This window comes from Poecilia formosa, unplaced genomic scaffold (assembly GCF_000485575.1).
Source record: "Poecilia formosa unplaced genomic scaffold, Poecilia_formosa-5.1.2 Scaffold7, whole genome shotgun sequence".
Classification (NCBI taxonomy): Eukaryota; Metazoa; Chordata; class Actinopteri; order Cyprinodontiformes; family Poeciliidae; genus Poecilia; species Poecilia formosa.
In genome coordinates, this window is record NW_006799946.1 from 3700901 (window position 1) to 3726045 (window position 25145).

Genomic DNA, 25145 nt, shown 5'->3' on the forward strand with positions numbered 1-25145 from the left:
AAATAGTAGTTATTTTGGCATGTGTATTTAAAAAAAAAAAGAAAAAAGGAAGCACACCTGAAGAATGCTGGGAGGTGAAAGTGCAGCATAATTCTGCATAATTCTTTAGCAGAAAATCAATGTTCTCTGGGAAAATACAGTTTCCCGGTAATGCTGTTATGACTTTTGGATTGAATTGGTAAATACATCCTCACTAAATTTTTCCATTCATATATCCATTGGTCCTTACATTCTGAACCAGAAACTACTAATTTGGGTGTGGAATAATGTAAAACTTGAATGTCAAAATAAATTTCCTCACCATCTTCTTCAGCTGTGTTTCAGTTTTTTCATATCCAGCTTCGCATGTTTAGTCATATTTTACATACTGCATTAGGCTGATAGATACTTATTTATTTCTATTTATGTATTCATACTCTGGTTTTGAAGCTGAAAGCACTGCGGTCACCGCTTCATCGGAATCACAAAAATATTTTAGAATGAATGTCCTGTCAAAATGTAAACACTATGAATGTTTTACATTCTACGTAGTTCTGTGAAGACCTCAGTTGGAGAACATTAGTGGACAAACAGCATCATGCAGTCCAAGAAATGATTTCTCATAGAGCTCCGACAATCCATCACATGAAAATAGAAAGAATATGGCCAAACAAAAAGCTAGCTAAGCTGACAGGCCAGACAAGTGTTTATTCAGCTTCCAGCAGGACAGACAGCCCTAAATGTACAGCCAGAGCTGCACTGGGACGGGTTAGATCAAAGCAGGGATCAAATATTTGTTATTTGGCATGGCCAGGTAAAAGTCTAGATATAAATTCACCTGAAAATCTGTGGCAGATCTGATGTTGACAGACGGTCCTCATCCTTTCTGACAGTTTGAGCTGTTTTGCAAAAAAAAAAAAAATTCAGTCTTCACGCCACACTTTTCAGACACTCACCTGTGAAAAAAAACAACAAAAAAAAACAAGTACTGTTTTGTATTGACCCCAAATATAAATTCCAAATAAAACACATTTCTGTTCCTTTGTTGTTGCAACCTGACAAAATGCAGAAAAGTTATGGGTTGTTCAATTTTTTCCAAGGCACTTTATTTCCATTTTATAGAAAGAAATGTTAAAAGTTCTTTGCCAGATGGCAAATAGTCAAGTCTTGATAATGATTGTTCTCTGCTTTGCAGCATCTGTTGATGACGAAGGACGCTGACAACGACTCTCTGAGGAGGTACAGCTGGACTGCGGACCACCTGGATAATGTCAACCTCGTCTCCTCACCGGTGCATTCTGGGTAAGCATGTTTGAAATGAAGAATGGATAAATACAGGAGAAGAAAGGAGGGAGCAGATGTCTGTTGTCTCCATCTAACCATGAAGATGAAGACAAAGGTAGAAAGAAGGGATAAGGTGGCGGATTGGTCCCTGCCTGCCTGTTTTGCAGTTTGTCTTCCAGATTTTTTTTTTTTTTTACAATTTTGTCTCCCTTCAGCCTTTAGCATGTCTGTACTTCAGCCACGATGGAGCTGCAACTGAAAAATAAGAAAAACATTTGACATTTTGGGAAATTTTCTGCATTTGATGAATAATCCCAAAGTTTCAAACATATTTTTAAGATTTTTTTTTTACAGTGTTAAAGCTCTGTTTTTGACTTATTCCTCCTTGCGTTACTTTGTCGTCCACTTTGCAGTTTTTCCTCTCCGCTCCCGCAGTACGACAGCAGGTGATTTGACTGTGATTGGTTGCCCTCTGTCACACCTTCCCCCTCTCAGTTCACTCATAACATCTGTGTTTGTCCTCCTCACTCATCAATTGACGTTAAACTCTTGACACAAGGCGAGAGCTAGATGTGTTTTTGTCCTTTCGTTTTCATTTTCTAACCGATCTGAGTGACTGTTTAAAAAAAAAAATAGGCTGAATGTGGTTTTAAAATGTTAAATTCTTTAGGATTTTCTTGTACATGCTGTCATGGTCTTTATGTTATCTTTCTCAACAGAAACTAAGAAGGGATGTTTTAGCTAAAAACTAGGAGAAGTCAGATGGACAACATGTTGCATCAGGATTCCCCCATTTTATCTCCCCTTTGTATCAGTTTTTCACAATGAGGTGGATGAAATTTGACCAGTCAGTGAGGTGATGAGGTCTTTTATGATATGCTCTGTTTGACTGGTTAAACTGTAGCTATTATAATGCCCACTAAGGTCAGTAGAGTCTGGAATTTAGTTGCTGTTAGTCTACATTTTAGGTGAATTGGTTAAATTGCCCATTGCTAAGAATTCTGGGAACCACCAAAAAATAGTTTCCACTCAAGAATCTTTCTCAAGACAAACAACCTTCTAAAATGAATGCTTTTATGGAGGCAGTCACTTGCTTTGATCATTTAATTTATGCATCTGATTTGAAGCTTCTGGCTCAGAAACATCTAGATTGAAATAAGCATAGCCGGAAGAGATCTATACTTTTACTGGATGCAAAGTGAAGATGCACCGATCGTGCCTTTTAGATGCATTTACTAAAAAGAGAAAACAAATCAGATCTGTCTGTATTTGACCTCCCGATCTCTCGTCGATTGATTTTGTGCATCTCTTATTGGTAAAACTGAGAATAAATTGCTCTTTTATGTAACAACAAACAATTCAAACTAACATGACATTTCAGATCCCATGTTGCATGATTTGGGTTTGTGTGAGTGTAAGCTTTTTTGGTGAGTTAGGGACAGAAATAATTAACTTCCTGGTGTGAGGAAAAACACACAAAAAAACACCAGAGGCTCCTGTGTTGGCAGCTTAAACAAAAATAACTGCTATAATTTTAAAATACACTTACTGGTCACTTCATTAGTAACACTTCACCGGTGCAAAGCTGGACCCTCTTTTTTTTTTTTTTTTTTACTTCAGAACTCCCTTCATTCTTTGTGGAATAGATCAAACTGGTCCATATTTATATAATGCCATTATTCAATTTCTGCAGGTTTATCTACGTCGCATCCATGAAGAGAGTCTTCCATTCCACCACGTCCCAATATTGCTTTGTTGCACTCAGCCTCCAAGCACAACTCTTACTGGTGTGTTTGGAGGTCACTGGAGTACAATGAACTCATTGTCAAGTTCAAGAAGCCAGTTCTAAGATGAGTTTCCGATCTCTTATTGTCCTACTTTGATGAGCCTGTGGAAAATTTCTCTTGAGCTTACCTGACAGGACTGAAGCCCGATTTGAGTTACCATCTGTGTTTAAGAAGGTAATTGAGAAGGTGTCCCTAATAAAGTGGCCGCTAAGTGTAGGTTTAATGTCTCCATCAGTGTTGTCCTTTTCTTACGTCAGTTCCAGCCAACATAGAACCCCTCTCGCATTTTTGTTCTCTTTACCGTTTTCCTCACACTTACTGTCAGTGTTTTAATAAGATCGCAGCATGGGACACGACCTCACCTTAACGACAATTTCTCTCCTCATCAGCACTACACTTAAAACAACATGGATTTTACTTCTTTCATCCCTGTGCATATATTCTCTCCTTGTTTCTTGCTCTGCTTCTGTCTATTCCTCCTCTCCTATTTCCTTCTCCTTTTTACGCCCTCATCCAGGTTCCTGGTCAGCTTCATGGTTGACGCCAGAGGCGGCTCCATGAGGGGAAGTCGCCACAACGGCATGCGGATCATCATCCCGCCGAGAAAGTGCACGGCACCCACCAGGATCACTTGTCGTCTAGTCAAGAGGCACAAGTTGGCCTCCCCTCCTCCGATGGTGGAAGGAGAAGGCCTGGCGAGCAGACTGGTGGAGGTTGGACCGGCTGGGGCTCAGTTCTTAGGGTAGGCCTGCATTTTTTATCTTTAAATATGTCTGATCTTTCCACTGCTGATTATAGAATTTTTTATTTATTTATTTAAAAAAAAAAAAAAACATATTCTTCATTCTGCTTGTTACATCCCCATTTGTAGCTATCTGAGATTGTTTTTCAGTATGTGTGTGTGGGTGTGTGTGCATACTTTGAATTTGGATGTGTGCCGATTCTTAAACCTCATGTTCAGAAATAGAATAGTGAGTTTGAAAATAGAGATCATCAATAGTTTTCCAGGAGGTCCTGGAAAACTATTGATGATCATAAGGTTTTTAATAAATTTGTTTTCAGCTTATCAGAGATATTCACTTTTTTTTCCTTTGAAGTTTCTAATTTTGCAACTAAAATTGTTCCATTAGATGCATTCTCTGTAGTATCCCTTAACTACACAACTGCTTCCAATTATAAAATCAAAACATTATTCTTAAGCATAATTTATGACAAACATTTAACGTATTTTCCTGTTCAAACCATTAACATCAGCATGTAAGAAAACCTTCTGTAAACTCCGGCAATTTGTTGTAAACATTAATGCGATAGAATATTCCCCAGTTATGATTACTATATATATATATATATATACACACACACTGTTCAAAAAAATAAAGGGAACACTCAAATAACACATCCTAGATCTGAATGAATGAAATATTCTCATTGAATACTTTGTTCTGTACAAAGTTGAATGTGCTGACAACAAAATCACACAAAAATCATCAATGGAAATCAAATTTATTAACCAATGGAGGCCTGGATGTGGAGCCACACACAAAATTAATGTGAAATGTTCCCTTTATTTTTTTGAGCAGTATATATATATATATATATAATATCCTGGAATACTGTGTCTGATTATGTCATTTATATACTAAGGTTAATTCATCACATCTGAGTTAAATAGGACGTATTTCAAACTGTTTCCTTCTGCGATATCATGGGAAAATAAAAAGAAATCAGACAAGATATCTGAAAGAAATTTGTGAACCCACGTATCCAATCCATACGTACAACTTTCCATTACCTGAAAGGCACATTGTTCACCTGTTCAAAAAAATCCAATGCAAGTAAAACACTAGGAATGGTGCTGCTGAATTGGCCACTTTAAAAACGTCAACTAATAGTGTGTCGAGTATTTTTATTTTGCTCGGGCATAATAATGAAGCCACATTGCTGCAAATTTTGTGTTATTTTATGTCATATTTCATCTTCCACACAACTTCACACAGCTCTGATATTGTGTAACCTAAAGAAGAAGCTGGTTCAGGGTCAACTTGCCCCTTCGCCGATTTCACTTCCCTTTTCTACTTAATAGCCATGGAGCTTAACAATTGTGGGCTAATTTTTCTTAGTATTGAGGGTTTTTTTTTTTTTTTACAAATTATGGGAAAAAATGGGTAAATACTCAAATCTTAAATTTAGTGTAATTGTATTCCATATTTTCTGAAGCTTAGGAAATATGAGAGATTATGAGCTCAGATTATCCTAGAATGATCTAATCAAACTCCTCAGTGAAATATTGAATTGACATCACACGCTACATTTTCTTACAGTAAATTTAAAATAATAATAATAATAATAACTACTTATGTGGGTACCAAGCATCAACAAGTCTGGCGAGAAAGTCCAAAACCTCAAATGACAGATGTTGATATTTTGTACCCTGAAAAGTTGGGGACAAGACGATTAAAAATGCTGCACAAGTGTGAAACGGCGAAGGGGCGAAATGTACCCAAAGAAGCCGTTGACTTTGTGAGTGTGTGTTTTGTATAAATGTTTGTTTCATTATCTTGTGGACACAGTAAGCTCCATCTTCCCAGAAAGCTGCCAGTCCTTAATGAAGGCGAGAGCCTGGTTAGTCCCGTGCTACAGCTGGGACCCAGAGGAACTAGATTTGTTGGGTAGGAACCAAGCATACCATAGCTCCCTTCACCTTTTCTCCCCTGCCTCCAACCTACCCCCAAGGAAATGACATATTGAGGCTGATCCATGCTGAAGGATTCTGTTGCCCATCTTTGTTGACTTCAGTTTATAAGGTTGTTAGCTTTATATGATTTCCATGTAGTTTTGGGAAGAGATTTAGTTACGGCACTGCAAAGTTATTTTTTTTTTTTACAGCTGTAGCAGCATCACATGGAGAAGGTCTTGATTTATACTTTTTTTTTTCATAACTGACATTCTTCCTAAAACTACACATTGTAGCTTTGACTTCATTGCTGTTGATTTGTGACCACTTCATTCTATGGCACCTGGCACACTTATTGGCATCCCTTGTAAAGATGTGGAAAAAAGCTTTAAAATAGAGGTGTTTTTTTTTATTTTTATTTTTTTTATTATTTTAGCACCCAAGTCCCACGTAGAAAAACAGACAACTTTCCATTTTGAATGTACTTACTTAACGGATAGAAAAAAAGTGGAAGGACAAGAAAATCTTTCATTAAATAAGGCAGATTTGAGTTGATCCTCATACGTCAGCAAATGGTTATGAGAAAATGGCAAGTCATCTTATTTTCTACACAGAGTTATATTTAAAATCTGTAGCTGCAGCAAATAAGGTTGAATGAAAAGCCATGTGAAGGATAATGGAAAGCGAGGTTAAGTTTTTAAAAAAATGGGTCACTTATTAGTTTGAATAACCATTAGACACTGCATGCTAACCAGTTTTCGGAAGGGATGCCATGGTAAAGCCTTTTCTGTTCTGTCATAATAAATGTAAACGTCTAGAGTTTTCTAAACTCTGGCTGGAATTTAACTGGAAGTGTGTGCTTTGGTTTTTGAAGATTACGTTTTGTGTTTTTTTGGGAACAAATACTCCAGGCGGGGGTGAATTTGTGGATGATGCTATGGGATTGTTTCTTCCTAAAGCGCTTTGGGAATTGTGTTGCAGTGCATGTCATGATCATCAACTCTTTGAAATACAAGGACAGTTTAAAGGATGATTATCCAGACATAAAATCCAACTTTTTCCATGACAGTGTCACTACCCAGATAAAAAATATATTGAAAACCTGTCGTGAGCTGAAGAAAAAAAGAGTAAATGTGAGTGTCGTGTGGTGGTGAGGAGAGACGCAGAGGCCCAGGTTGTGATAAAGATGATGATAAATTTAATGAAGAAAGCTCAACAGTCCAGAACAGGCAGCATGGCAGAGAGTTAGCACACAGCTAATTACCGGTAGCAACTGAAAAACTAAGGACTGAAAAAGAGAGCTAAACCAACACAGGACTTTACAGTTCTACTGTGATGGCAGGCAAACAAATGACATATGTTTAACAAGGACCTGACAAGAGACAGAGACAACAGGTGGACTTAAATACACAGGGAGGGTAATCAGGTAACTAGACACACCTGGGACACAATCAACAGGGAAGACGCAGAGACAGAGACTCGCAGGACAGAAACTGAACACAGAAAACCCTTGAAAATAAATACACAGAAACACGGATCATGACAGTGAGGACTGATTTGACTGTCTAGACAGATTATGCAAAGATGAATAGTCAAAGATTTCTCATATTCTCTAAATGTGCCAATCTTGTGAAATGTTCTAGGAAACAAGGTAAAGTCTTGTCCTGTTACCCAAACAAGGTTATTCAACAGTTGCCAAAAACGAAGGAAGTGGAGATTTTGTTAGAAAAAAAAAAAACAACAACTTTTCTCCTGTAATAAAATGTGATTTTTTATTAAAGCTTTTAAAACATCATTACTAGGTTGCCAATAAGTGTAGTGAGTGGCGAATTTGATTTTAGAAGCTCTCAGAAGTTTACTTCACTTAATATGAAGGTTTTGATTGGCTGTCTGGACTGGACTGCGCTTTGTTGAGCATGAGACTTTTTTTTTTTTACCCCCAAACCCAGCACCATTCTGCCTTCCATGACTTCCATCACTTCAGAATCAACATCGGATTTTCTGCATATCATTGATTTTTTTTTTTGTTTTCAGAAAAAAAATGCACGTTTAGTCAAACATCAGATTTTTGATTGATGCAAATAAATAAGTAAGAAATTAAGTTATATTTGTATCCTAGTAAGATCAAACTTTGCAGGTTTTGTATTTCTGTGATACTACTTCCGCCATGCATCATCTGTCTCACATAATTACACGAAAAACTCCATCAGTGGATGGTGATAATAGCAGTTGTAGCGGATCACTTTCATAACTTATCTCTTGAGTGCAGTAATTTGGATGTTTATCGAAAATCTAATATAAAAATAGGAAGTTTATGTTGAAAACTACAGACCGAGTGTTTTTTGAAACCGCGTAATTGGAATCTCTCCGTTAGCTCCATTAAGCTAATTGGCTTCCCCAATGGTTCATGTACTAATCATCATCCAACCACAAGTCAATGGAGATTGCTGTGAAATATTTGGGATTAAGACGATGTATATTTGTTCTACTTTATTTTCTGCAACTGTATATAGATATTTTAATGTAATTTAGAAAACATGAATCATAAAAAAAAATATCCTAAGCACCTAAAAAGCAGAACTACTCCATTAGCTCATGTATGGCTTTCCACACTAAAATAGTTGGGTTAATGTTACTTTTATATTTAAAAAAAAAGGTTCCAAACAACAAAAAGCATAACACAAAAGGGCTCAGTTTTCTGTTGTTAATAAATTGTTTAAAGATATTATTTCATCTTCCTAATTCCCCGCCTAAGTGGAGGTCTCTGCCGAAGTTGAATAGGACACTCCTTATTTAAGGAACCTCCCAATCAGATATCCCAAATAGATTTTATGTCCACACTGTCGAAATGTGCTGTCCACCCATCCTTACGTACATATACGTACACAGTGGCTCCACCACATAGTTTAAAGCCTGGTGATGTGTCATGATCCTGCTGCTCTATTTTTGTTATGAATCCGGCAGCTTAACAAGATGATGAGCCAAACAGCAAGTGGTAAATTCTTGAACTTTCCTCGTAGCGTCTAAACAGGAAGAGTTCTAAATTTGACAAAGGAGTTCTCATATTGTGTTCCTCTGAAACTTTACACTCCTTTCTGTTACCATTATGTCTTGTGTCATTATGGGCTGTGCAGCTTTTTTCCCCCTTCATTTTCACCCCTTATTCTATTTCATGCACTACATTAGCTCTGAATGTCGCATCAACTCCTCAGGTTCCCAGTTGGACCTATTATCCATCACTGTCATCATCAAAACCACGTCTGTGATGTTGTCGTAACCATCACGCTCACCACCGAATGTTTCTTTCATGGCAGCTCTGTGCAGATATTATTTTTGGCTTCTACAGAGATGCTGCTTAAACCTACAAATGTTTGTATTACAAATTATGTTTTACACTGCACTTTGGAAAAAATTAAATATTTACTTTCCATTTTGCCTCAATCAAATTCTTCAAAACTTCAATTCTAATGCATATGTTTGTGGTTTTGTTAGATTGTTGCTTTTCAGTGAAAGGCGAGGTGATAGTATTATTAAGTCATCCGTATATTTCTGACATGTCTCCTTCCAGGCCTGTGATAGTGGAGATCCCACATTTTGCCTCAATGCGGGGCCAAGAGAGAGAGCTGATCCTACTGCGCAGTGAGAATGGAGAATCCTGGAAGGAACATTTGTACGACTGCAAGACCAGCGACCTCAATCAGCTCCTCAACGGGATGGACGAAGGTGACGCAAACCCAACTCATTTTGTACTTAGCCTACGGCCACTCTGCCTTGCCAATAAAACATAATAATTGGTATTTCTACCTCTAGAAGATAAAGCTACAGATATAAGAGCTATTATATAAAAATTAATAGAATAAACACACCTGCATTGATTTGCTGGATGAAAAGTGTCAAACTTTGCATAATTCCCTGGGCAAGCCTCTCCTTCCAACCAATCAAAATATAGAAAATTATCTAAATTCTGGCACAGTATGAAATGCAGTGCAGTGGATTCATGCACTATGTTTTATCGTTTTATCAGATGCTTGTGCATCCATAGTTCTACTGCCACCCTGGTAAAGTGCCCACCCATTTGTCCGATATGAAAATCTACCACTGCGTCTGACCCTTATAAAACAATTCAATGTGATATTTTATTTTTTATATATAATTCTATGATACACAAAACACGGTTAGGTTATAAAACAACAGTCCAACCTTTGAACTTGAAATTCAATCCATCATTTAGCCAACCTCTTCATAGTTTTAACTAGGTTAATACTGTTAACCTACTACTACCTACATAGTATTAACTAAGTTAACTAAGTATTAACTAAGAATGACCAGACTCCATCAGCTTTGCACATGTTGAAACTTTTTGCCTATTCTTCTTTGGTAGTTAGCTCACACCAAGTTCGATTGGCTGGAGAGTGTCTGTGAACATAAATGTTTAACTCTTGTTAGATATTCTCGGAGTGGACTATGGACTTTGCTTTCCAATGCTTTGACATGAAACCATTCCACTGTACCACTGGCTGTATAGTTAGAGTCATTGTCTTGCTGGAAGATGAACGTCCTCCACTTTCTAAAGTGTTCCGCAGCCTCTGCCAGGTTTCCTTTCACGATTTCCTCATATTTAGCTCCATCCATCTTCTAATAGACTCTGACCAGCTTCCTTGTCGTTGCTAAACCATGCTGTAGAGATAGTTTTGGATGGTTTGTTCAGTGTGAAATTCTGTCTTTTTTTTCCCCCCCACACGTATAGTGTTTTCTAAGATGAAAAGTTCAATTTTGGTTTTGTTATCTGATCTCCTTCTTTCACATATTTGCTGTGTCCCCTTTGTGATTTGTGCCAAAGTTCAAATAAGACGTTTATGGCTTTCGTCTCGCAACTCTTACATAAAGGACAGATTTTTGTAGTGCACAACTAATAGTCCTGCCAACAGATTTTTCGACTTGACCTGGGGATCTCTGCAGCTCTGCAGTACAGTTACCATGGGTCTCTTGGCTGCGTCTCTGATGAATGTACTTCTGTAAATTTATTTGGACGTTTGTCCTTGTAGGTTTGCAGTAGTGTCCTCCTCATTCTTAGGCTGTGTACAAACAACAGGGATTTATGATCCACATCCAGTTTTGTTACTCACATGCAACCCATATCCATGTCAGCTCTCATTTCTGAATAATTTCAAAAAGCATACATACTTTTCCTCCTACTTCAGCATTATGCACTACTGTGTTTGTCGATTGCATAAAATGTCATTAGAGTACATTACTGTTGTGCTTTTAACATTAACTTTGTGGAAACGTTCCATGAGCGCAGAGGTTATTGCAAGACACATGTGAGTGATCTTCTACAACACGAACACTTTCCTCACAGAGCTGGACAGTCCCGAGGAGCTGGAGAGGAAGAGGATCTGCCGTATCATCACCAAGGACTTTCCACAGTATTTTGCTGTGGTGTCCCGGGTCAGACAGGAGACCCATCAAATGGGACCAGAGGGTGGGACTCTCAACAGCCGGAGCGTCCCATTAGTTCAGGCTTCCTTCCCTGAGGGGGCGCTGACAAAGAAAATAAAAGTTGGATTGCAGGTATATGGTTAAAGCTTCCCATGTCTGTTGGTGCATTTCTTCTGTACTGAGCGTTTCTACTCAGTTTTGAGTACAGAAGCTTTGAATATTTACAATTCAAAGCAATGTAAATATCTTAAAATTAATCTCACATCGCTCAATCGCCATTGTGTCTCTTCCGCTAGGCCCAGCCAATTCCTGAGGACACTGTAAAGAAAATCCTTGGTAACCGAGCAACCTTCAGCCCCATTGTTACTGTGGAGCCCAGGAGGAGGAAGTTCCACAAGCCCATCACCATGACGATCCCTGTGCCGCCGCTCTCAGGGGAAGGGCTTACTAACGGTTACAAAGGAGACAGTACACCCTGCCTCCGCCTGCTCTGTAGCATAACAGGTGAGTGCTGGTATTATGTAGCTCTTTGGTGCTGTCAAGTAAATAAAAAGGCAGGATCACTTTTTTACTCTGCACATACACAAACATTCGAAGACTATGAGCTGTGGGCATGAAAATGTCCGACTTGAAGGAATATTTTAGGGTTTTGTTTCATAACCCTTGGATTTTCCTTCCACATAAAATCTCAGTGAAATACACAGAAGTCTTTTGATTGTTAGTTGACAAAATGTAAAAAAAATAAAAAATGAAAAAAAAATAAAAAATTCAAAGCATATGGATACCTTTGCAGAATGCCACCAGTATAAATAAAAGTTGCAGTTGCTTATTTTTATCTATTAAATAACTGGTTTATATTTTGATTTCAAATGAATCACATTAAGTGTAAAATTGTATCTGTGTGCAGGTGGAACATCTCCAGCGCAGTGGGAGGACATCACTGGAACAACTCCCCTCACATTTGTTAATGATTGCGTCTCTTTCACTACCAATGTCTCTGCCAGGTGAGACATACCGGACAAACGCCACGAATGGTTATTTATTCATAAATGCGTGAAGCTTCCATCGGTTTCTGTATTGTTGTTTCTCTTTGCAGGTTCTGGTTAGCAGACTGCCACCAGATCCCCGAGACAGTAAGCTTGGCCACTCAGCTCTACAGAGAGCTGATCTGTGTGCCCTACATGGCCAAGTTTGTTGTGTTTGCTAAGATGAATGACCCAGTGGAGTCCAGCCTTAGGTGCTTCTGCATGACAGACGACAAGGTGGACAAAACCCTGGAGCAGCAGGAGAACTTTGAGGAGGTGGCGAGGAGCAAAGACATAGAGGTACACAGTTTTACTGCATCTTCTTAACTTAGTGTCTGCTCTTCTCTTCAGCTTCAAGAACCTTCTGGGGGAAAATAAAAATACATATAATGCAAAACTTTTTTTTTTCACACTACTGTTAAATTATTACAAAATTATTTGTTATTACATCTTCTAATTTCTTAATTTTCATCTGTTTTTTTTTCTTGATTCATACTTATTTCAGGTCCTGGAGGGAAGGCCCATCTATGTGGATTGCTATGGAAACTTGGCTCCGTTAACCAAAGCTGGTCAACAGTTAGTTCTTAACTTCTACGCCTTCAAGGAAAACCGTTTGCCCTTCTGTGTTAAGGTAATCAAACCACACCCATCCTTTCATACTGATATAGAGGAGAAAGTATAATATGGATGTATTTATACTGGGTCTTGCAAACCACTTTGTCCCCCTAAGTGATATTTTTCACCTTCATGGTGATGTAAAAGACTCATTGCCATTCTTGTCATCAAGGTTGACACAACCAGTTAATATTTAAAGAGCTTTTTTTTTTGACAGTGCCTGGTGGAGTTGAATTATTTTCATTGTCTGGTTATTTCAGACTAAAACCAGAATTTGTGTTGGAAAGGTCACACAAAAACAAGAATGGAACAGCCCTGTAAGGGAGAAAGTTTATTTTTTTGTTTGTTTGTTTGTTTTTTCTTTTACACCACTGCAAGTGTACGGTACTGACATACATGCTATTAGTTGAAGAAATCTGCAACAGAGCAAAGAACTGAAAGTAATATGTAGAGATAAAATTTTCTCCCTGCAGGTTAGAGATCCCAGTCAGGAGCCATGTGGTCGCCTCACTTTCCTTAAAGAGTGTAGGTCAACCAAAGGCCTCCCACAGACTGCCGTGTGCAACCTGAACATCACGCTTCCCGCGGTGAAAAAGGTAAGGCAGTGGGAACTCTCCATTCTGTTTTCACATCCATAACCACACTCATGGTTAGGGTGTTTTTCGGCCCCATGGTACAGATTGATGAAAGACGGAGGTAGAATTTTGGCAAACCTGCTGCCACAGTGTCTTTTATCTGTTTAAAGCTTCTCTCTCTGTTTTAGTCACTGGTTATCTCTGCAGTGGATTCGTGTCATTGCCGTTTTATTTTGATTCTTTCTGCCCTTTGATTTGGATCCCTTTGGCTGAGAGCTTGTGTGCTTTACATTTTTTATTTCTATTTTATTTTTGGGCTGTTTTTTGGGCTTGATTCATTTGCTGTTATTGCTTCTGGATGTTGGCGCTTTGTTTGCATATAATTTATTTTCTGTGTGCGTTTTTATTTTTGCTTTGGTTTTGCTGAAGTGGCTTCACTTCTGCATTTGAGCTTCTGTCAATCACTCCTTTTTCACTCCCTGATGTTTCTTTTCCCCCTGCTTTCCATTATGTTACTCCCCCTGTTTCTGCAATGCATCTTGGGAACCAGGAATCGGAGTCAGATGCCGAGGACGAGGTAAACCACACGTTCCCCACCATGTGCTGCCTCTGCACCAGATCAATAGCGGCCCCGCTCTGCTCCTTTATGCCTTTTTTCTTTTTTTCTTTTTTTACCATGTTTTGCAAGGGGCATTACCAGCTTTCCCTGTCCATGGCCCCTTCTAGCTGCACAGTTTTGCATGATATATGGTAGCTTTGTCAGAACCCCCAATCCCCCAAAAAACTCATCTCTTATTTCCATCCATGTTCCCTTGCACACTCCAGTATGAGATAAAACTGGCTCTACAGGATCTATGAATTTCCCAAATTTGACTTTTGCAAAATTAGGGATTTGTGTTTGAGAGATTTTAAACTTATCGTGACTAAATTGGCTAGTTTATTATACTCACATCTAACATAGCTAAAAGCATAGTTACAGATCGGTGAATTTATAAGTATAAATTACCACAGACTGCCAGGTTTGGTTTAGTTTTATAATTTAAAGGTGCTCATTTTGTAGCAGTTTGGAATATAGGGTAACCTAAAACTGATAGGATTTTGTGTTGTTTGCTATTGTTGCAGACTGAAAAGCCAGATCGACGTCATACCTTTGCATCCCTAGCCTTACGTAAGCGCTACAGCTATCTGACTGAGCCTGCACAGAGTGAGTTTGACTTCATCACTAACAAACCCCTTTGAGTTTAAAATTTTGCAAAGTTTATTGGATTGATAAGTGTGCAAAGAGGTTTAATTAACTTGTAAAATGAGTGAACATTGTGTAGAAATGACTTTCTTATTGTGACAAACACATATTTCTCATTCCACATACGACACATACTGTTCATGTGCTTGTTCACAACATGGTATATATTTTTGCATGAGTGATTTTTAAGTTTTGTGTGCTGTGCTTGCCCACGTTGTGAAGTGTGCGCCTTTCGAGTTCCAACGGCTGTGTTTTGGAAGTTTAAATTCTGCAAAATTTTACTTTAACTTACAAGGAAGAATTATCCTTTTGGATGGAAGTCAAAGTAAAATTCTGTTTGCGTTTCATTTGTGCTCTTGGTTTTTTGTTTTTGTTTTAAGGCTTTTTTATTTGGCTTTGTGGCAATGTTTCAGCTTAGTTTGGTACAAGAATGCATGCTGGAGGTCTTGAGTTGCTTTTTTTGTTTTCCCAGGCTCTGCTTGTCACAGGTTTGATGCTGCATGACAAAATGGGCTAAAGCTGGAGTCTTGGACAGCACATTTTGTCTTTTTTTTATTTACAAAAGATAAAGGAAAATGGGAAGTTCTGCAGCTCTTTGCTTTATTTTATCATAATGTTTAAACTGCCTGTGAAAAAGACTGTCCTTTTTGGGCCAAACAGATAAAAGGCACTATAAAAAGTGGTCTTAATTTCAAGCCAGAGACAACATGCTGGTATTAAAATGTTTGAAGTCCAAAGAGAGAAGTTGTTTTTTGTGTTTATCATCTTGCATTTGTCCCGCCATTATTTTGTCTCTCAGCTGTCGATCTATGTCATCGTCTTTGCAAATTTACTTTGCTGCTTTATGTGTTTTGTTGAGTTTATTTCCTCCATCCTTGTTGCTACTGTTGGACTTGGGTTCTGGTCATGTTCTCCCTTTGCCCAGTTGTACCTTTGAATTTGTAGTCATTTAATATTTCAGATATGAAATGACGCTGTCTAACACAGGATGTGTGGCAGCAACTGTGTATCAACTTTAACCTGTTTTCATACCAACTTTGTCAATTGGCGATGCAAAGAAGTTTTTTTTTATTTTTATATTCTTATCAAAATCTAGTGTGGGGATATGTATTTGACTCCAGAAATAATTTCTAACAATTGGAAGTCATGTCTTTGTAGTCGTTGTATTTCATGGGGCAACAAACACAATCTCAGATCTCAACTAACATAAGTGAAAATAGAGAAGAGTACAAAATTTGTGGCTAATAATACAATTTAATATATATCAAAATCAGACATAAATGACCTAAGTAAATAAAAGTGTTGTTTTCAAATGATTAATTTATTAATAATCATTTATTATTGGTAAAATAATACATTTATTTATCAATAATGACTTGACAAAATGTGTTTTTATAAAATAAATACATTTATTTATTTATTGGTTGATTGATTGATAAATAAATGATTAAATAACAATAAACAAAATTTTTTTTTGCCCTAATTTGCCCTATCAATTTAAAAAATCTATTATTTAAAATAATTAATAGCATTTTAACATAAGCTGATATTCCATGGCTTACTGACATGGGTTTGACTCGGTTTCTTTACTGTACAAGATTGAAATAGGATGAGAAAAATGTGAATTGTTGGGTATGAAATGATATTAAGACTTGGCAAAGGGGTGAACTGACCTGGAGCCTGTTTAGTCATTACCTAAACCATGACCACACAAGAACACTGTTTCTTTCTGTAGCTCCATTTTTAGTCGTTTCTTAAATGTCTTACTCAGCAATTAAAAACTGCAGTTTATCCCTTCCCAATACTACAACAGCCTCACTGACCAACTCTTCCTCCTCTGGTGTTGTCTTTTTTTTCTCATTTTTTTTCTTCTCCAACATATATTTCTTTTCTCTCTATTCTTTTCCATTCTGTTGATTATTTTCTACACCATCCCGTTTGTTATCATTTTTTTTCTCTAACTTCACCTGAAGAAACAGCAGTTGAACGAAATGCAGCAACAAGAACACTGCCTTCTGGTCACCCTCACAAACCTGTCTTTCCAACCAGACCTTACCCACCATGGTCGACTGCTCCTATTACCGTCCCTGGCCAAACAAGGCCCATCGGAGTGGGGGGTCTCCTCGCCTCTGCCGATCCACCGGCAGGCTCACCAGCTAGTTCTCCATTAAAATCCGCCTGGCCCCTCTCAGCACCTTCACCTGCATGTCCCACAACTATAAGAGCAACCTTGGGCGTTTCACCCCCAGCACCCGCCTCGTCATCCCCAGTTAAATCGATCAGCGACGTACCATCATCCCCCATCAGGTCTTACAGGACTGTGCCTTCACCAATTAAAACTGTTGTCCAGCAGGGACCATACCCCATTCACGGGTCTGCCATCCTTGCAACACCTGGAAGTAAACCTGCCACAGATCCGGCATCAATTAAAAATCTTGCTCTGGCTTATGCATCAAGGACCCCTTTCCATCCTTCAGCACCAAATGCTTCTTTATCTGAGAGGTCATCAGCTGCTACTGCTTCTGTCACATCACCAAAATCCCTGTACAACCGCTACAGTTCTAATCTGCCTTTTAAATCTGCCCTTGTGACAACAGCTGCTTCAGAAGTTGCCAACCTTTCTCCTGTTAAAAGCATGTCCAGTCTCTCATCTCTAAAGATGTCTGTTGACTCAACAGTCACATCCCGAGGAGGGAGGACATCCATGTCGTCCGTGTCCTCAACCGGTCAGACAACCATTGCTTCCTCAGAATTTTCCATGATGAACGGATCAGTCTCACCTGTTAAATACCCATCCTCCTCCTCCACCCCATCCTCGCCTTCTTCACGTCTTCTCTCAGAGAGAAGCAACAGTCTTCAGGAGAGGATCCAAGCCACCACCCAGGCAGCAACCTCCGGTGTCAGTGCAGCCATAAATGAAGCTTTAGACTCGTACTCAGTCTCAGGATATGGCACACTTAGGTCATTGTCATCTTCACGCAGATCTGCAACAGCAACCTCTGCTTATGGTTCTCTGAGATCTGCATCAGCAAGCCCAAGTCCAGCAGTCTCCTCAAATACAATGACTGTCCCTGTTTATTCACTTGTCAATGTCCTCCCTGACACCCCTGTAAAACCGGGGCCTGGGTCTCTCAAAATGGCACTGCCCGATTCTCCTCGTACCTCGTCCACCTCTTCTTCATCTTTCCCCTCATGCGTTACTGGAACAAAACTGAAATCGCAATTAAAATCTCCTCCATTTATAACACCGCCAATCATCCATCCAACTGCAGCCTCCAATCAGGAGATACTTAAAGATGTAGCAGATATGAAACAAGACCTAATTAGAATGACGGCTATCCTCCAGACAGACACACAAATGGCTGCTAAAACTGTACAAACATCAAACACTGGCACACCTAAAGAGTCTAAGTTAGAAGATCAGGAGCCACACACACTAGTTGAGAAGGTCAAAAAAGATTTAGTCAAAGTCAGTGAGATACTACAAAAGGATATCATGGCTGAAGATAAGACCATTTCAGGTCATGAGACAAGTTCAGAGGAGGAATGGCAGGAATTTTCCAGAGACGAGATAGAGGAGGCACAAAGAAGTGCTCTCCGAGACTGTTACTCTCCATTTGACGAAAACGCTCTTTTTAAGCACCAGTCGATGCCAAGCAACGAGTTAGAATTCAGTAAAGTGGTAGATTACTTAACAAATGACATTGGTGCAAGTTCTCTGTCGAAAATGGCACAGTTGAAAAGCGAGCATGAGGATGAGGTGAAAATAGAGGGGGAGGAAAAACAAAAACGAGTGCTCAAGCCATCCATGACCATACAAGAGCACAAACTCAAAATGCCTCCTCCAGTTTCAGGCATGATCAGATCTCCCTCAGAGAAGGACTTAAGCAAGCTTGCTGAGTCATACCAAGGGTCGGACACAATCTTGGAATCTCCCGAGGAGCTGTCTCATGAGCAAGATAAAAGTCCCCTCTCAGACAGCGGGTTTGAGACGAGAAGTGAAAAGACACCTTCTGCTCCTCAAAGTGCAGAAAGCACAGGCCCCAAACCTTTATTTACAGATTCCCCAATCCCCCCCTGTGTAACTGAGACCAGAACTGAGGTTGTCCACATCAGGAGCTACGAGCAGCCGGATGATCTTTCTGAGCCTGGAGTCATGGAGGAAGCTGCATCTGCTTTACCTCCTCTAGAGCCAGAAAGTTCATCATCAAAAGCTTTGCAGATGAAAATACCAGAAGAGGATGCCTTAATGAACAAAAGCATGTGTCTTAAAGAGGAAACTCATATCACTACCACAACCCGTATGGTGTATCACAAGCCTCAACTGACGGACGGCGCAGAAATGATAGAGGAAGCCATGTCAGTCAGAGACATCATGAAAGCTTTTCAGTCAGGACGAGACCCATCTAAAGAACTGGCAGGCCTCTTTGAACACAAAGCTAGCCAAGAGTCTGTCAAAGGTGATGAACTCACCCCAAGGTTTCTAGAACGAGATATTAAATCCAAACCTAAAGTTGAGAGGATAATTGAAGTTCATATTGAAAAGGGCCACAGCACATCAGACCCAACTGAGGTTATTATCAGAGAAACAAAGAAGCACCCTGAGCTTTACGTCTACAAAAGTGACCGTGGAATAAAGGAGCTTACTGATTATGATGAGGCCCAGCAGGAAGAAGAAGAGCTTACTGCCGAAGAATCGTTGCCCTCCTTCCTAGAAACATCTCGCGTTAACACTCCAGTGTCACAAGAAGAGGACAGTCGTCCAAGTTCTGCCCAACTCATAGGAGATGATTCGTATAAAGCTCTAAAACTATTAAGCCAGCACTCCATAGAATACTGTGATGATGAACTATCTGAAGTTCGAGGAGAATCGTATAAGTTTGCTGAGAAAATGCTTCTCTCAGAAAAAATTGAAACATCATTGCAGTCTTATTCAGACGCAGAGGATTCTGCAACGGTGGCAGACAAAAACCGCCACCTTGCCTCTGAGGAGACTGGTAGGTTTGAGGGCACAAATCAAGGCAAAGGAAGCCCGAAAAGAGAGTTTGTTTCTAAGTCATCAAAAGATGGGTCCCCTAAATCAGGTAAATTCCTGCACAAAGATGAACCTTCTCAGTTTGACAAGGTGACAGTGCTCCATTACTCAACAGAACCAGGCAGTCCAAAACATGCGGTTTGGATGAGATTTACTGAAGACAAACATGATAGAAGTAGGGACAAACTACTTTATGAAGATCGAGTAGATCAAACAGTGAAGGAGGCTGAAGAAAAACTCAGTGAGGTATCTCAGTTTTTCCGTGATAAAACAGAGAAGCTTAATGATGAGCTACAGTCTCCTGAGAAAAAGCCAATTAGACGACTGAAGGAGCCTAGATCCTGGCCTAACTCTACCTCCAGCAGCCCAGAAAAAACACAACAGAAACCTAAAGCAGGGGATGAGTTCTTTAGTAAAACCAAACTTAAGGAACCTTCAGTTGATAAATTTTTTAGCAGCTCTCCAGCAGTAGAGAAGAAAAGCTCTAGCTTACCAAGCAGTCCTCAGAAAAGTGTCAGCTCTTGTACTACTCAAGATAAAATCAAACAAGAACCAAAGACCTCTTTGTCTGAACCCTCGTCTCCAGCTCATGTAACTTCAACATCAAAGGTCAGTGCAGTGAGGATGAAGTTTGAATCTGCTGCTCAGAAGGTCAGTCAAAGTCAGTCCAGTCCTACTAAAATCCCTCCACCTGTACAACCAAAACCATCAGTAAAGAAATTGCAGGAAAGCAAACTACCTGTTTACCAATTCGGCTCTGGAGGAAAATCCTCAAAAGTATCTGAAACATCAGAAGAAAATGTCCAAGAAAAGAATGAGAAAGACAAAGCAAATAGCAAGCCTGACCCGATACCCACATCTAAAATTCCCAAAGCAGACAAGCTTCCAAACAAAAACTTAATTGAGCCCCCTCATGACATTTGTGAAACTACGACTGATAAAGTAGCACCTAAAGGTAAAGATAATCAGTTCAGTGTGACCCAGGAAATTAAGGAAAGTAATAAAAGCTACACTACTAGGATGTCTGTTGTTTTTGACAGTGATGCTAAAAAATACCAGCAAACCACTAAAAGTGTGTCATCTACTAAAGATGTAAAACCTGAACTGCCCAAAAATGATTCAGAGGAACCAATAAACAAAAACCTTAGAAAAAAGACAGAATCACAGATTCCTGTAAGAACCACAACCCCCTGTTTAGATAACAACCTTACAAAGAAACAGACGACAACAAAACCCTCGCAGATACCTACACTATCTAAACCCAAAAGCCCAGAAACAGGCCCAGCAAAAACAGATTTAACCTTTGAAATTCTTGACAATTCACCGAAAGATTCCAACTCCAATAATCTTCCCAGCCCCAGAGAAATACTGGAGAAAGTAATAGCTCCTCCAGTTGTAACAACCAAAGAGAACTTCAAAGGCATCAAAACATTGCCTGTTTATGTCCAGGTTGGCAGGCAGGCAGAGAGGGAGGCTAAGGGGTCACTGTACACAGTAAAACAGAAATCAAGCTCCGCAATTAGTCCCATAAGCCCAGAAGATGATACATTAGAGCAAGTTTCCTTCATAGACAGCTCAGGGAAAAGTCCTCTTACACCAGAAACCCCCAGCTCTGAAGAGGTCAGCTATGACCTCACATGCAAAACTCCTGATGGCTTTATGGAATTCATTTCAGGCAAGCCAAGCCCCATCATGGAGGTATCTGAGGACTCGGAGGAAGATGGTCAAGCAAACACAGTTTTCTCATTTAAAGAGGCAACAATAGAAAGCAAAAATAGTGTTCGTGACGCCCAGGCAGACCTTGCGAATGCTAATAAAGAAAAAGCAAAAATGAATGACAATCAGCTGGAATTGCCTGATAATTTTAAAGAAGAAGAAACCATCAACAACTTTGATGGTGATATTAAAGATCAGGAGCAACAAGAAGTGTCAAAAGACAAGGGTATTGCATACATTGAGTTTCCTCCTCCTCCCCCTCTGGATTCAGCTTCAGAAATTTCAGACACAGAGAGAAAGGGCTCCTGTGCCTCTTCAGAGACTGAGACAGAAATGATGGAAGTGAACTTACAAGAGGAACACGACAAGCATCTGACTGAACCAGTTATACGTATACAACCCCCTACTCCGGTTCCCCCTAGCACAGATGACAGTCAATCAAATGCTGACGAAGATGATGAGTCAATCTTCCAGCCAATTCCATGTAAAAAATTGACCTCCAATCTTCCTGAAGAAGAAGAAAAGAAAAAAGAGAAAGAGAAAATGTTGAAATCTAAAAGACATGACAAAAATGGCAACAAAGAACCTGGTGGGACCAATGGTTCCAATGGCTCCACCAATGGTTCCAAAGCTTCCAATGGTAAAGGGGAGGATAATGACTGTGAACAAAATGGAAATGACCAGTCAATAACAGACTGCTCAATAGCCACAACAGCTGAGTTTTCTCATGACACAGATGCCACAGAGATAGACTCTCTCGATGGCTATGAGCTTCAAGATGAGGATGATGGCCTGTGTGAGCAGGCTGATTTACGACTTTTTGGACTTCCAGACAGTCGGAGAGATGTTTGGGCAACAGACACATTTAGGTCTTCCGATCGTTCTTTTCCCCAGACCAAACTGGAAGTTATTGAGGAGGAGAAGACCCCCGAGGAATGCCAGAAAGACATTTTAAAAAATGATACCTCCACCTGTAACGGAAAATCTGATGTCGTTAGTAAAGATGGAGCTAAAACCCAGGAACCCTCAGAGAAAGAAGGATTTTCAGACTCTTACTTTAGTTACAAATTAGAAGAGGAGTTCAATTCTCCTTTTAAGACTGTTGCCAGTAAGGGGCTGGACTTTGATCCATGGCCCAGTAAAAGCGGTGAAGGAGAAATTGTTGACATGGGGGGAACAAGGGGAAACAATGGGGAGCCAAAGCCTTACGGACTAGCTGTTGAAGACCAGTCTCAGGCTACGACAGCAGAAACTACACCTGCTCAAACTCCAACGGACGATAGCACACCAACGAGTGAACCAAACCCATTCCCCTTCCATGAAGGGAAGATGTTTGAGATGACACGCAGTGGTGCGATTGACATGAGCAAGAGGGACATGGTGGAGGAGAGGCTCCAGTTTTTTCAGATTGGTGAGCATTACTACTCAGCAGGCAAGTACAGGGTCAGGGACTTTGAAAACAATGCCTCCTCACAATGCATTAATGAGTTTAATTCTCAGTATACCTTACCAGTCCCTCAAGTCTCCATTCAGACAATGACTGTAGAGATAGCCAATGTGACTGGTTACAGCACATGCAAAGAGTCAGCTTCCACCACCGAGTCAAAATTCTCTACTTTTAAAGCAGGTTTAAAGCTAGCATCATCTGATGCTTCAAATAGCACTTCTAAATATACAAGCACTTTTAATCGGAGTAGTGATAATGTTTCAGGAACCACTGCAGATAGATGTTATTGTGCTATACCAGACTATGCAGATCACATTCATTTTGATACGTTAAACGTAGCACATAACTCTTTGAGGAAACCGTCATTTGTCATGGATTACTATTCTGACGGCAATATTTGTGCAGACAGACCTAAACAGAACCCAGAAGATGAAAAGACTTGTTACCAAAGCACCGATTGTCTTTCAGCACCTTCACAACAGACCAGCAATCTGCAAACATTGAGCAGCAATACCAGTAGCACTATCCCTGACTCCTATTTAGGTATTTCTCAAGATAGCAGCATCATGTCCAATTTGTTGTCCTCTGCAAGACCAGCACTGCAGGAAGTCAGTGGGTCAGAAACCTCTTTAAGCCAGTTAGAGGAACACTATGGGAAAGACGAGACTGTTTTTAATGTAGCAATAGCAAAAACAGAAGCCAAAGGAGTCAAAGGCCATATATTTAGATCCAAGTTGCCCTTGAGGGTGGCTAACCACAAACTATGCAGCCAAAGGCATCATGAAATAATGGGCATTTCGAAAGAAAATGCTCGTGAATTTTCTCTCAGGACACATAAGATGCAACATAAAGTTTGGGAACGATTTGACCCTTTTAAAACTTTATTTCCTAAATCCCGAATCCCTATTTTGAAAGCCATTAAAATCCCTTCTAGTTCCCCAAAACAGCCATTGGCCAGAAACAATCCTACACTCAGACTTAACAAAAATTTAAATGAGGGAAGAATTCAATCTAAGCACACACACAGATCATCAAAAGGCAAAAATGAAAACAACGCAGTAGTCCTGAAGAACGTTACAACAAACTCTCTTAATAGTCGAGCAGCCAAATCTTTAAACAAAACCAAATCCAAGGAGGCTGAAGCTGTGTTAGCAGGGAAAACTTTGCCCACTGAAGATGAGGAGAGCTGCAGATTCAGTACCACCAGGAACACTTCCCTGTCAGAACCGTCTGTAGCTTCTAGGAGTTCCAGTTCTTCCTGCACCTCTACCTCCACCCCCACCTCCACCACCACATCACCACCACCCACTAGAGATGTCAGTAAGAGGATGAGGACAAGCAGGAGGAAGATTAGGCGGACACATGGAGGGAAGGAGCGTGAGCAGATGGAGGAAGGGAGTCAGGTTGATCAACCAATCATGACTCCTGTGATGGAGAACGAGACTAGTTTGTAAACTCTTTCTAAACACTTTAAGCACTTTACCTTTCTCTAAACGATGCATGTAGCTGTTGTGGGTGATCTGTAACGTGACGTAAGTGTAGCTGTCTTCTTCCTGTCCTTCCTGTTATCCGTGTCCTGTGCTGTCTGATGTAGCTGTAGAGCAGAGGTGACCAACAGTAGTCCACTAGACCAAGAGTCCTGTATGTCTTAGATCGTTCTCTAGCCCAGCCTATCCGAATGAAATAACGGTTCATTGCCAGGCCCCAGCAGAACTTGACCATACACTTGAGGACATGATTGAATAATTTAAATCCCTAGTGTTGGAGCTAAAACATGCAGGACACTGGCTCTTAAGAATTGGCATTAGATACTCTTGATGTAGAGTTAAAGGTATCAACTTCCTTAGATTTGGTTTTACAAAATGTGGACGGTGTAACAAGTGAATCGATCTACCATTTTAGTACCAGTGGTTTGCAAATATATTCAAGAGGCAGACTTAGGAGGACGAATTCCATATTAAATTGAGGGTAACTGCACACTTGCCAGTTTCATTGCACCTCTAGTGATTTCAGTCTTGCGTTTCACCAGAAGACACAGCTCTCTTTCACTCCTAATATGTTCCAATCAGTTTGCCTGGTTCTTAGACAGTATTTTGTGGTTTCCTTTTTGAAATTACTTTGAAAACAGTACATCGGCTCACCTTGGAAGCTACATAAATGCAAACTGCTACTTGTATGACCAAATTGAAGCCTTGAGCTGTTTTTATCAGTGAGAGGGAATGTTGCCTGATGCTTAACTGTTTGTTGTGTGTTGTGGCAGAAAACTCTGTAGTGCTAAAACTTTCAATACTAATATTATTGAAGAGCAAACATTTATGTCTAAAAG

General features: G+C 39.8%; 1 protein-coding gene across 10 annotated transcripts in view; it reads left to right on the top strand.

Annotated features, from left to right (window-relative positions):
- The window catches only part of LOC103151791 (ankyrin-3-like), a 105891-nt gene that overhangs the window by 67183 nt on the left and 13563 nt on the right, over positions 1-25145 (top strand). For 9 of the 10 annotated variants that reach the window (XM_016681802.1, XM_016681831.1, XM_016681829.1 and 6 more), the window contains 12 exons: positions 1175-1281; positions 3568-3792; positions 9293-9447; positions 11084-11295; positions 11460-11667; positions 12071-12167; positions 12260-12488; positions 12694-12819; positions 13277-13399; positions 13929-13955; positions 14501-14582; positions 16595-24265. In XM_016681802.1, the coding sequence (XP_016537288.1) occupies positions 1175-1281; positions 3568-3792; positions 9293-9447; positions 11084-11295; positions 11460-11667; positions 12071-12167; positions 12260-12488; positions 12694-12819; positions 13277-13399; positions 13929-13955; positions 14501-14582; positions 16595-24265 (9262 nt within the window). Of the gene's footprint in view, positions 1-1174; positions 1282-1676; positions 1710-3567; positions 3793-5620; positions 5720-9292; positions 9448-11083; positions 11296-11459; positions 11668-12070; positions 12168-12259; positions 12489-12693; positions 12820-13276; positions 13400-13928; positions 13956-14500; positions 14583-16594; positions 24266-25145 lie in introns of all 10 variants that reach the window. The other variant, XM_016681842.1, reaches the window with a different exon arrangement.